The sequence below is a fragment of the Momordica charantia genome (assembly GCF_013281855.1).
Source record: "Momordica charantia cultivar OHB3-1 chromosome 9 unlocalized genomic scaffold, Mcharantia_2.0 BLBB01000009.1, whole genome shotgun sequence".
Lineage (NCBI taxonomy): Eukaryota > Viridiplantae > Streptophyta > Magnoliopsida > Cucurbitales > Cucurbitaceae > Momordica > Momordica charantia.
Window position 1 is genome coordinate 756,607 of NW_028275167.1, and position 13,883 is coordinate 770,489.

The 13,883-nt window shown below is 37.8% G+C and overlaps 1 protein-coding gene across 1 annotated transcript; it reads right to left on the bottom strand.

The window, feature by feature from the left end:
• Nucleotides 1-608: 608 nt before the first annotated feature.
• On the bottom strand, nt 609-13,092 carry LOC111014167 (chromatin modification-related protein EAF1 B). Its single transcript, XM_022288801.2, has 22 exons — nt 12,977-13,092; nt 12,839-12,893; nt 12,622-12,716; nt 11,050-12,523; nt 10,826-10,945; nt 10,522-10,677; nt 9,696-9,884; nt 9,414-9,494; nt 9,176-9,233; nt 8,612-9,084; nt 8,446-8,499; nt 6,765-6,822; nt 6,482-6,678; nt 6,335-6,388; nt 6,169-6,249; nt 5,894-6,031; nt 5,659-5,775; nt 4,949-5,037; nt 4,560-4,772; nt 4,091-4,463; nt 1,582-3,304; nt 609-1,210 (listed from the first exon to the last, which is right to left on the bottom strand). The coding sequence occupies exons 1-21, from the start codon at nt 13,063-13,065 to the stop codon at nt 1,664-1,666; spliced, it is 5,805 nt and encodes a 1,934-aa protein (XP_022144493.1). The 5' UTR covers nt 13,066-13,092; the 3' UTR covers nt 609-1,210; nt 1,582-1,663.
• Nucleotides 13,093-13,883: the final 791 nt, after the last annotated feature.

Sequence of the window (13,883 nt, forward strand, 5' to 3'; positions counted from 1 at the left end):
TCAATCCCACACGCCACAGCTTCGAATCCCTTTCATTAGTGAAGGAAGATGGTTTCGAGTATACATTACGACTGTCTTCTTACTCACTAATGGGTGTTTGACTTCCACGTAAGGTTTGTGTAGCTCAGGATTAACAAGCTAAGCTTGTAATGGACATGTGAGTTTATCTATCATAGGTTACAATAATTACATGAACACTAACCAATGGAACTCACCTTTAATACTACATACCACTTTAAAAAAAATCAGAAACCTATATAAACCATACAAAAGTTGAACAATCAGATTTCTATTGTTCATTTCTTTGCACAATCAAAACACATTACACAGATCCAAGCTTCGTAAACACTCATTGAAACCGTGAGCCAAACATCTCCTAAAAGTCTCCTACCAAGAATGTTAATTTTATAACAATAATCTCAAAGAAGAAGATGCTCACTACCACCATCAACAACCTCGACATTGAAGGCATGTGCAGATGCATCAAAATTACAAACTAAAAATGATGAATTAGATAAGACACAAGTACAAGCAAAATGACATCTAAAGGAAACTACAGGTTAGAAAAAACTAGCTTCTCCTACACAGGCTAAAAATAAATCGATCAGTTATGGAAGCTTGTTGCATTATAAAATTGGGTACCCCATTACATAATACATTACTTCTACAGGTGCACATTGCACTGATAGGTGGTTAGTTTAAATGGCATTGACAGACGCCAGAAACCTAATATTCACAAAATTTTCCAAGGAGCATTTGCCCTCAGGAACGATTTCTACCCTCTTAATCGTTATTAATGTCAATACATGCACTAATCTATCAACTCCGAAAGGAATGAGACCCTCTAATAAAAGGACGGGTGACTTGAAGAAGAACCTCAAGACAACAGAAAAATAGAGAATTATAAGAAAGGAAAGACAAGACCCTGTACACGTACCTCTACATCTGTCTCTATCTTCCCAAAACTAGGCCAGTGGTAATATACATAAATCACAAGGGGAGAAACATCATCCTTCCCATCTTCACTTTTACCTCGACGAAAATGAGAAGGGAAGGGTAAGGGACATCGCCCGGAACTGCACTAGGGATGGGTATCTTGAGTAGAGTGACAATTTATCCCCATATGAAAACTTTAATTTGTGAAGTAAAACGTGTTCCACCACTTCCTCTCTTGCGAAGCCCTCAATCATGAATAATGAACCAGCTTCATCTGCAAAAATAATACAAATAAATAATGAAATCCATCTTTTTCTTGACTCTACAATAAGAACGTCTGAAATAACAAAATTCCAAGCCGGTGATGATTAAACAGGTGAATGTAAAGCCCTATACATGCAAGTGTAACCAAGAAAAATGACTGAATCATGACAAAATACCTGAAAAGTTTTGGTAAACAAAACACAGAAGAAAATTGAACTCGTATATTCTTGCAACCACATAATTTCAGATTTCAATCATGCAAGCCTATTCTTGCATGAAAATGAAACAAGCAATCTCTTTTATCCTTCTCTTCATCCTAGGATAATAGGGGTATTCAATCAGACTGTTGCTGCAATAGTTGAGATAAATAGAAATAATTACCTGTACACTGCCTTTACAGAGTGCATGCTGACCGAACCCTGGTCGGACAAATGACTCGGGACTACCCTATCACCAGATTGCTTCATTCAATGTTAGCATTTTCAGGCTTCAAATACAGACCACCTTTCTCTGCTTGCTTGTGCTGAGACTGATGCTGAGCTTTCTGTTGCAGAGGTTGATGATGTTGAGGTAACGAGGGCTCTTGCTGCTTTTCTTGCTGCTGGGATGAGGGAAATCGATTCGGAGATTGCTGCAATGGAACTTGCTGCGGCCACTGTAGCCCAGCATTATGTCCATGAGAAGACAAGCCACGAGAGGACTGCCTAGGCCCCAATCCCAGGCTGTTAGGCAGTGACTCACTCGCAGAAAAGTTTGCAAGAGGTGAACTACCAATCAAACCCAACTGTGATTTTGACTTCAACACATCAGAATCATATACAGGTTCAGATGGTTTCCACTGAGAAGAAACAGAAGTAATTGCTGCTGTATCAGTTGAAGTGGCAGATGTTTGAGGCATTGCTATATCCGTACCTACCTGAGAAGCTTGCTTATGTGGTTGCTGGTCAGCTTGAGCAAGATCAGTCTGAGTCTTAATTCTTGGTTCAGAGATACCTTGAGAATTCTGCTGGAGGGATCTCTCGAAACTTGTTTTTGTTTGATTCACCTGCTTCTGAGGTGGCTGTGAAGGCGGGTGGTTTGAAGCTATTATTGATGCAGGAGCATCCTGATGTGAAGATGACAATGTATGACAAGAGGAAACAGGTGGAACCTGCCCTTGAGAGCTTTTCTCGGAATGAGCAGGCATCTGTGAAACTGGTTTTGATAAAGGTGGTCCAGAAGCACAAACAAGATTTTTCTGTAGCTGAGGATGGTTTGATGACTGAGGAACCAATGGTTTTGACTGTTGAACTGTGTTTACTCCAGATCCATAATATGAGCCCTGACCTTGCATCAACTGCATGATCTGCTCCCCTTTTTCTGAGGCTTGATCACCAGAAGACACGGAAAGGCCATTTAAAACTGAAGTATCAACAGTGAGATTTTGATGCACCAGCATGCTTCCTCTTCCTACTCCCTTCATAAGTTTAGCCTGCTGTTGAGACTGAACCTGCTGTCGCTGCTGAGGATGATGTCTGGCAGATTGTTGCCTTTGCTTAACTGCCTGATTGTTTAACCCACTGGCTCCAGGGTTTCGGCTCAACCCATGAGGTGGAATGTGATGCTTTATTTGATGCTGCGTTGATGTGGGTGTCATCGAGGAGGATGAGGTTAGAGGGGGCATAGAGACCTGCTGCGATGAAGTTTGCAAATGAACCTGCGGGCTATTAAGAGAAGTCATGGGAAGTTGTGGTGAGACATGTGGTGTTAGAGAATTTGATGTACAAAACTGCTGTTTCTGTTGCAGCTGTTGATGCTGCAAGTACCTCTGTTGATGATGCAGCTTCCTATCATTAGCCAACCTCATTGCAAAGGCCTGCTGCTGCTGTGGACCTATGGCATGATTTGGTGATTGAAGATGTGGATGATGAGGGCTGCTATGAGCGTGAGACTGCTGTGGGGACATTTGATGCTGCGACTGGAGATGACCTGGATATGGGGGAATAGATGGGGGTGCTGGAAAGGCAGAACTTGAGCCATTTAGTGGTCTGTTATTGTTCCCGGGGACTTGCATTTGGAGCTCTGAAACCATCATCTGTCTTTGATTCTCTGTATTTTGAGCAGGCTAGAAACAGAATAGAGTAGTCAGATCAACTGTATAACAATATTCTTGGTACAAAAATTACAAAATGATTACTTTCTTGACAGTTATCAGGGACTGGAGAAATGAGTCGTTTACACCCATATCAATAATTTCCAACAACTAATAATGAAAATGAGTTTCATACTAAATTACTTAATGCATTTCTGAATTTGAAAAGATAGTTGAACTTTGCAGTTCAAGATGTGTCCCTCAACTCAAATTGGAAAGCTAGGCTAGGACAGTCAGCTATATCTTATGGCACTGGATTTCCAAGACAAAAAATTTAGAATAACTTATAGTGCAGCCGTCTTGCTGTTTGATGATTTATTTTTGTATGAAAATTTTCATTAAGAAGAACAATATACAAGAAAAGACTTTTAGCTTCTAGATGCAGCTCTTTGAGCCCCTTACGCAAGTATTCACTCCTCTTTATGGAATTCATACCAATAGGTGATCCTATCTGTAACCTCCATTGAGGATAGAGACTCCCTGTCTTCTGTTTCACAGTAGGATGTAGCATTCAGATTGCTGGAGACAAGAAATACCTTCCTCGGCCAAAATCCAAATAAAAGCCAAAGTAATTCTTTGCATCATGATATTTTGAACAAGATGACATTGGGTATGAACTGCCATAGTATGTCTGCAGTACCTCGACGTGACATGCCACAAATAGATTGCAGTACAATGTATGACAAAAAAGCCACGAACCATCATATGAAAAACAGTAAAGCATATCCAATCTAGAATTGATGAAAGTTCATCACTTACTCGCATTACGTGCAATGCATCACGAGGTTTCATCATTGAGCTCCCTTGACCAGAACCAGCACCAGTATGCATATTTGCAGGGACTGGCATCCCTACCATACTGGAAGAACTCCCAGAGTTTAACATAGGTGATGAAGCCATTCCTTGGAATCCTGGCCTTGACACAGGCATGCAACGGTTCATTGCACACACCACGCCCAAACCATTTGCACCAGGTAACATTCTAACCCCACGCTCATTTCCTGGATGACTCAGAGGTACAGATAAGTGAGATTGCTGAGCACTTTTCCCAGATGATAATTGATTATATTGTTGCATTCTTTTCTGCTCATCAACCTGCAATGACGTCCTTGGAACACTATATCTACCATCCCTGTAAAGTATATTATGTCACACAAAATCATGAAGAATCTTAAATGACTTGTCAAAGGACAGAAAATCTGGATCTTTAAAATTGTGATAGCAATACCTGATGTTGTTAAGTGAACCAGAAGCAGCAATTAAGCTAGTTCCTTGAACCATTGCAGAAGACCCTTGTAAGGAAGACTTCACCCCAGAGTTGGGAAGAACTGATGATACGCAACCCAGATTTGTTATAGATAACCCACTGGCATGAGGGCTTTGATAACCAACTGGAAGAACATCTGGGCTTGTTGTTGCCTCATCACATAGATCAAGTGGCCTTCATCCAAATAGAAAGAAGAGGAAATTTTTATTTTTTATTCATGAGAAGATACAAAGTAAGAAAAATTAGTATATCAGTTTTAGCTATGAACCACTCAAATAAAAAAACAGCAGGCAAACTATTACATAAGGGGAATGCAGAAACCAAATATGTATTAATTCAATAAAACTTACGTCAAAATCGCTCCATTCGGGTTTTTCGGGAAAAGTTGAGAAAGAGCTAGAGAATGAGAACTGTGGGCTTGTACTATTTGCTTAGGTTCCTGGTTCCCATTTTTGACACAGTTCAGATTAGATTATATCAAATAGTAAACAGTTACAATTATATTTATAAACGACATGATACAACATAAAAATAATAGCAAAATAAACTTGTTCACAGACAAAATGTTTCAGTATACAAGCTATTTTGGCAGCCAACTTTGAGATGGACAACTGGCCATGTCATAAATAACTCTTCACCTCATAGAAAGGGTATTGAAGCTTTCTCAGATGAGCTCATCAAAATATTAGCACCAGTAATTGGACAGTGGAAAAATCTCAATTTATACTTGCAGTCCCAATTTAATCTTTAATACAGTGCAAAGTATTTGGACTTGGGTATTAAAAAAATATTTTTGAAGAATAGATTGAACCCTCAAAATGGTTGGAAAGAGGTAAGATAAATTGAAACTGTTTCGAGTATAATATTTTGTGGGTTCTTATCAAGAAAGACAGAAAACCTAGTTTTTTCCCTTAAAAAATCATGATCTCCACACTTAGGGTTTTGTAATAGTAGTAGTTTGGGGACAGCCAAACCTTTCATTTTTACATATCTTTTCAATTGAAGTCATATCTGTCCTATGTATAGAATACACAGGCTAGATGTAAAAATTCCCACAAACCTGGCTTCTCCGGTAATGTTGCTTTTGCCCAATCTTGTAGATCTTCTCGAAATGCGACTTCAGGGTGTCCTCTTCCATTGGTTCCTGTAAACGTTGGAACAATTGTCTTGCACTTCCCTGCAAGAACCAATCAGCAATCTGGCACTTAGGACATGTTCCAATTATACTTCTTTTTGTTTTATCTTTCCTTTTTCTTGTGTGTGTACATGTGTAAAGCAGGTAGATGAATACTTGCCTTTGGAATGCCTGGCAATGTAGATGGATAAGGCTGAGATGAGCCTGAATCCTCTCCACTGTCAGCCCCGTCTCCAGAGCTCTTGTCCATCACAAACTTGTGACGTTCTTTACATTCTTTAGGCTTCCGATATATACACTAATATTTTGGAAAACAATAAGACAAGCACCCAATAAAAAGACAATAAAATTGAGATGCAATCTTACAAGTCTTTAGAACCCAAATATATACTGAGACCAGGCAAATGCAACAAAATTAACTAAATTCCTTTTTACCTTAAACTGTAGTGTGCTGTTAATGGCATCACTCACAAGTTCCCAATTTGGACCCAAATCGTGTACAAGCACAACAAGTGCCTAAGATAAACGGAAGAGACATGTCAGCTATCCAAGATGCAGCTACGCAGAAAAAATGTTTTTTAAAGCATATAAAGGTACATACCTGGTCTTCAAATAGTGACCATGGACTTCCAGAACCTGACTGTGCATCAGACATCTACGGAAAATCCCATGGTTAAAGAATAAAGTATCAGAACAAATTCCGACAACATTTAAATTTCTATGTGGAACCAAAAACTGTTAAGAGTACCTTTACTGCTTTAGCCTTTCGGCTCCTATCCCGGCCCGCAATCAATCTAATGATTCTATTAGTGTTTGACATGTTACTGACTTGGGATGCAACAGGAGAAGGAATGGATCCGGACACTGGATTAATATTGTCAAAGGTGTTATCAAGAGATTGTTTCATCAACTTTGGCTTCTTGGAATTATGTTGCCCATGTAACCCTATAAAGATCGTGAACAAGAAACAATTTAATTAAAAAAAATTATACAATCTAAGGAAAAAATTAGAAAATGAAAAAGAAAAATACCACTAGTTGCATTAGATTCAAAATGATGACTGTCCAATCTCTTCTTGGAATTATCCCTCTGCAAATTATAAACAACCAACAGTGTGGTCATTATCCAAATATGAAAAAAACATACTATTAAGCCACAAAATTACATTTAAAAACCAACTGTTAATTGTATAAAATTTTAGCATATCTACTTTCTTTAAAAAAGCTCGCGCCCACCCCCAAGCCTAGATTTTGGAGACATCAAGCTTAATAAGCTAACCCGAAGATTTGAACATGCGACCTCTAATTTTAGCATATCTACTGAAACTTGGTCATGCCTGTCAATCACCCTCAACCATATGCAGCCTCATTTTGTAGATTAACCCTCGGGGGGAGGGGGAGAACAGGGAAATGAAAACCACTATAAGCAAAACTTCATAGTTAAACATTTTGTTTCTATGCCCCAAAAATTTCTAAAATATCAAGACTTAGTGATATAAAATCATGTAATATGTTCATTATCCTGCCTCCCAAAATGAAATAAAGAAATGTTATTTAGAAATTAGCTGTGACGTTGCAGCAAGAACCAACAACTAACTAGTAACTGTGAGCTAAGCTTTAACTACAAACGAACTCCCAGTGTAATAGAATTACAACTATATCCCTTTATCAGTTCCACCCAAATAGAAAATAAGATAAAATAACACGTCCAAGAGTCTTTTAGATAGAATAAACTCATCCAATGCATAAATAATATTCATATGAATCAAAGAAGTTAAAGCAAGGATTGATGCTCCCCAATGCAATGGGACTTCTACAATAGAAGTATAGGTATCCATCCTCTCCATGATGAGGCATGGCCCACTTTCTTCAGTTACAACTTGAGTTGTAAGTTCCAACTGAAAATCTAAATTTCCTCGAATAAAACCATCACAACATCTCCCATATTAAATTCCTTTTTCACCCTTTAGCATCAGTTGCTTTTTATACTTTTGAGTTAGCAACCTGTAAATGCATTCACTTCCTTGTGAAGTTTTAGAACATTCAGCAACATTGTCCGCTACTTGGGAACAGATATTTACTTCAATAGGCAAAGAAGAAAAATCTATAGTAAGCCATGCAATTTGGTATACACCACACTGTACGGAGATTTACCAGATGACCAGTTTTTCATGTAGTTAATTTGAACTTGGCTGGGCCTTTCATGCAGTAAGCGACTTATATTTGTCCAGCCATTCGAGAAATGGCTAGTTATGCTAAAACAGATAGTCAACTGCTTGACAGTTACAATACTCGAGTTAAATTAATAACTAACTAGTAAAACTACAAAAACCCTACGAACAAGAATTGTAATTATGCTAGTCAATGATTACAGATATATTATCTACACAAGTCCTACCAGTCCACGCTTCCAGTGCTGATACCAGATCACTTTCTGCATCAAAGTTAGACACCGATAACAATTGCAACAGACCACAGTGGATTGCATGGATATAGCAGCTTAAGTTCACTCCATCCGTTTAATCCAGTTTGTTTCAAAATTTCAAAAGTCTTCAAGGCTCTTCCTAATTAAATTGGCTCTTTATACTGTTGATATGAGATTAATTGATTCACATTAACCTAATATGCTCTCTCACAATAAGTAAAAGAAGATTGGGAAAAGAAATATTCACGCCAGAGTAACAAACTTTGATGAAAAAGAGCATCAACTCACTGGTTCACTAAAAACAGTAGAATCCAACTGCCATCTGTGGTCGTACATGGAGCCCTGCACCATATTGACTTGAACAACTTAGACAGCAGTGAAAGAGTGAAAAAGAGAATAAGTACCCCAGTACCAGCAATAAGCCATTTGTTTCAATATATAAGATTAAATATACCAGATGCTTTGCCTTCTTTTTCTTCTTATATTTTACTGATGTTTCTGCAGAATCATATTGCATATCCCCAACTGACTCAACTTCCATGCTTTTTTGAAGTTGGGATCCACCACGTAACGTACTTTGATCATCCTGGAAAGAATTGGTGTCACCACTTGACGCATCTGTCTTAGCTTGACCGTGCAAGACCATGGCAGCTCCCGCACTAAATGGACTTACAACCCTTTGCCTTGAAGCAGTACGCATTTTTTTTGTCGGTATTGGACCGACGTTAAGACTGGCAGGCCGTTTTCCCATTAACATAGACTGTTGAGCCCCATTTGCACTGCGTCCATAAGGCAAATCAGTTCCCATTTCATACTGTCTCCCAGAGTATGATTTAATGGAGTGTTTTCTTTTCTTCTGCACAAATTTGGACGACTTGCTACTTTCAAAATACATGCATGCTTCTCCGTCCTCATCATATGCATTATCTTAAGATCAAAATAAGAATCCAAAGATCAAACTTCTGAACCATAAAATGTCAATCAACAAGGAACATAATTCATGAATAACTAGCAGCACCTGCTAAAGTATCATATATTGAAGTCTCAACTTCTTCCTGCATGCAACTACCGATTTTCTGCAAAGTTCATTTCAGAAAATGAGCAAGAACTACCAAACCAACTGACTAAATATTAACAAAAGTGTTTCTTTTTTTTTTTAAAGAAAATCCAGGGTTATCCTAAATTCCCCTCTCCTTGGACAGGACAAGGCAGACATCACATCAATATCCACAAACACTAACGGTAGAGACTCTAACCTCACACTGCAACAGAAGAGCTTCAATAGATCTTCTGTAGGTATCCATCGCACCAAGTGGTATTGTATAAAAAAGGCTTACCTGTGAAGTCAAAGTTAAATATGTAAACAAAAAAAACAAATTTATGCTCGGAAGAGAATATAATGTAAGAACATGTAAGTGTCCAGACATGCATATGTGAGATAGAGGGGAGAGTAGAGGAGGACGTGACAGACTAAATAATTGGTGCAAATGTTATTTAAAAATTAAATAAATAAAGTCATTCAATATTACTGCCCATACTTCTTTGAGGTTTTCCGGCAATGGCATTTCAAGATGCCATGAGTCGGATACCTTGTCCAGCGTTTTTGGTGCTTCTGCATGCTGAGGGCAAAGAGAACTGTTACATTTCAAAAACCTCCTAGCATATTCCTTCAGAGATGTAGAGAATCTATTCTTTGGGTGTTGCAGCTCCAACTCTTTGCTTGGCTCCTGGACAATTATTGTGACATGTATAATTACAAGAAAATAAAACAAGCTTAGAAGTTAAAAACAAAGCAACAAAAACCATCATTTTTTAAACTACTGATTAATCAAGTTATATTACTTATGGGGCATAAACTGAAAATTGCACATCTATACCACAACATACCATGACAACATACAATAAAAACATATATTATATTATACATGTATGGGTAAAGGTATGCATGTACTGATAGTCATTTATTAAGGAATATAGACATCTACAGCATAGATGTTACATACAAGTACTGGTCTTTAGATGCAAGAAATGAAAGGACAGGTAAGGTGCAAATAAACTAGACAAGGAAGACTGCATATGAGAATAAATTGACAAAATTGAACTGCTAAAAAGGAAAATGAAATACAATAGTAATAGGAACTTTTATACAAAAGAGTCAAGGTAAGTGGTTAAACGAATTCAACAAAAGCAGAAAGCAGTAAATGTTCTTAGTTTCCATTCCCATAGAAAGTTTTCTAGTCTTGATATGAGGAACTACATCTTTTTTTTTTTTGATATGAGAACTTCATCATTCCATACCATCTTCCTAGATTCAGATAAACCACATGATTTTTAAAAATACTCTGAAGCATTATATAAAATCACCTCAACTGAGTGCCAGAACTGCATGACAGCCTTTGCCAAGGAGTGGGAAACTTCTTTTATCTTCCCAAACTTCTTTTGTTGTTCATTTCTCAACCAAGAAGCGAAAGCTGCACGGCGACATAATTGACTGGCTGCAGTTGTCTTCCAAAGACGTTCCTATAAGCAAAAGATAACATATGTTAAATGATGCAACTGAAAATCAAACATTTTCCAGTAGATCTTTCAAGCATAATGTTAAAATTAGAACACTTGATTCAGCTCCACAGATATTTGTGGCCCAAAATCCATCATATTATAAAATTACCTGCATAAAATCATTAGCCAACCATGACATTTCTTCTAGCACAAAATCCCAGTGAGATTTTCGACGACTCTCTAATGGTTGTGTATGAACAGATAGTTCTGCAATCCGCTTATGCTTAGCCTGTTAGAACCAATGACAAACCTCAAAAGCTAGAAATTAATCATAACATTTCAAGCTTACAAATCAAGTTTTATACAATCCAAAGAAACAATGAAAAAAAAAACCTCAATTATGCGTGCCTCTTCCAGAATAGAATCTTCATAAGCCTTGTCTGCCTGTTTCAACTCACGCCCAGAACAGCCCTGACCATTAGATAAAGTGGAAGAATTCCTTCCTGACATACTATGCTCGCGAATCTCATTTTTGGACAAGTCCATCGGGACTTCAGGTTGCCCCAAGCAAACATTCTCCTTGCATTCTTTAGAATCTTCACCCGAGACAGTATTCTTCTTTTCATCAATTCCCAGTTCAATCTTGTCACTCTGTTCCACCTCCTTTGCATCAGATACAAGAATGACTTCATTATGTAAGATGGGTCTACTAACATGAATGTCCCTTCCATCTCTAGAGACACAACCATTGCTAGAGATGTTCTGATGTCTAACATTGTGGTCATCGTGAGGAACAGGAGTATCGTCCGAAGCCTTTACCTCCTTTTCTAGCATCCCTTCAGTACCAATCTGATATGATGTTTTGTCAGAACTCGGTAACTGCTCGATAGAACTTCTCTTTGAATCAATTTTCCTTGAATTATTACACATATCTATATCCATATTTACATCTAAACCTAGTCTATTTTTGTTGCAAGAAGACACCAAATCTAATTGCTTTGTCCCTAATACTAAATTTCCATTTTGACCTCCATTAGTCATTTTACTATCTTTTGCCAATTCATAATACCCATGTACACCAGCGGATGTACTTTCACTTTCAACTTTGGTTGCAGCCACAGAAGTTGGGTGTTCAACAACGCCTGGGACCAACTCTCTTTCTTCTCTATCAACATCAGGTCCCTCAGAACACACTCCTGTACATGCTTCTTGGGCAATGACTTGATAAGGCTGATTGTTCAAATTGTCCTTTGGGCATTTCAAAGCTGAATTGTCAAACTCACTTTCAGGGGGGCTGCCATTTGTTGTGGCAGTAGTTGTATCAGGAGTTGTATCAGGATCACAAGTACCATTCAATTCCATTTCCAACCGACCATCATTGGTTAACATTTTTGAAATGTTATCACCATTTGAACTTAATGACTTTGGATTAGAAAGGGTCTGTTTCTTTTCATTGCACGTTTCAGGTCCTGTTCCCTTTAATTCCCGTGATTCCTGACGAGCAGCTAAAGACAATGTATTACCACCGTGACTCCTAACTACATCAGATGAACTAGATCTACCACCATCTCTATTTGATCTAGACCGGTGTCTTCTAGCATAAAGGTGAAAAATAGCAGAATCCTCTGTTTCCTTGTTATTTTGGCTCCCATCCAACTGCGACGATTCTTCAGATGGAGCAACAGCAATTTTCAAACTAGGGCGTTTTGAGTTCCTTTCCCCTCCAGGTAGCTCATTATCACCACGCAAGAGTAAAAGATTATCAGCACTACTTGGTTCACAAATGGTTGGGGCCCCTGGTATGCCACTGCTTTCAACAGAGTCCCCATGAGGTGAAGCAGTCAACACAAAACTACCCTTAGCTTCACTGAGATATACAAAGAAAATACCATCGAATAAGAAAAACAAAGGGCAGTTGAGTAATGTAAAACACTTCACTCAATGATAGAACACAGAAAAATATACCTAGTGCCAAGCTGGTCAGGATGCTGATCAGCAAGTGAAGTAGACTGACTAACAGAATTGGTATTCCCAAACTTAAAGTCCAAAGGATTTCCACCCTAAAAGAGCAAGAAAAAGATTAATAGTCACCATCGACTATTTTAATATTTTTTTTATAGGCCATCGTCCATTATAGGGAAAATACAACAAAACGCTGTCGCAAAGGATCAGATAAACTTACTTTCTCTAGAAATTCAAGTTCCCTCCTCCTTTCCTCGCGAACATCATACTCTTGCCTGTCATCAGCACACGAGCATTTTAGCACTTATAAAGCATAACATTGAATAAATAAGGAAGCATAGAAAATGGAAATTGGTACCTAAGCTCTGCTTGAGCCTTCTCAATTGCTGCTCGGCGTGGAGAGGTATTTAAACCAATTCCAACTCCACCGTCAACAACTCCTCCCATGGAATCAACCTCAGCATTTACTATGAAAGCAGAACTTCAGCAATATCCATGCATTCATGCATCATTACCTACAATAGTTTCCTCTCATTAATACAATCCATTTAATTTCTGAAATTATTAAAGCAAAATGATCAAAACTTGGAATATTAAATCAAGTTTCCAAATGTTATATTGCACAAGTCCAACATCAACCACAATATAAAACTAGTCAAATAACGTACAAGGTTACTTATCTATATTCCCAATATAAATATAAGGACACACACTGGAGCAAACCATCACCAATCTGGGATGAAAGACAAAACTCACGATATAGATATTCAAACATAACAAGCACCACATCACATCAGCTTGTCAATCAAATGAAAACGAACATATTATATCATATAAAACAACAAAATGATGTCTGTTATGAAGATTACACAACAAACTAACGTTTGGAGTAAATTCAAGTTGTCAAAAAATCAATGCACTTTTTCGATATTTTCCTTTCAGTAAAGATAAAAATTGATGACAAAAGGAAATCCATGGAAGTGTCATCTAAAAATAAGAAAAGGCACATTATCACTTTCAGGATTGCTAAATAAGTGATAGGCTAAACATATCGTTTATTTCAAACCTCTTTTTTTTTTATAAGAAACAAAACTCTGTATTGCTCAAAAAGGGGATGTACAAAAGAAGGAGATGAGGTATCAAAACGCCAAAGGAATCACCAAAAGAATTTTCAATTCGCATGAATCTGTGAAAAGGCATAATTACAAAAATCACTGTAACGGGAGCAACATTTTGAGGCGTGAAGAGAAACAAGATCCCATAAA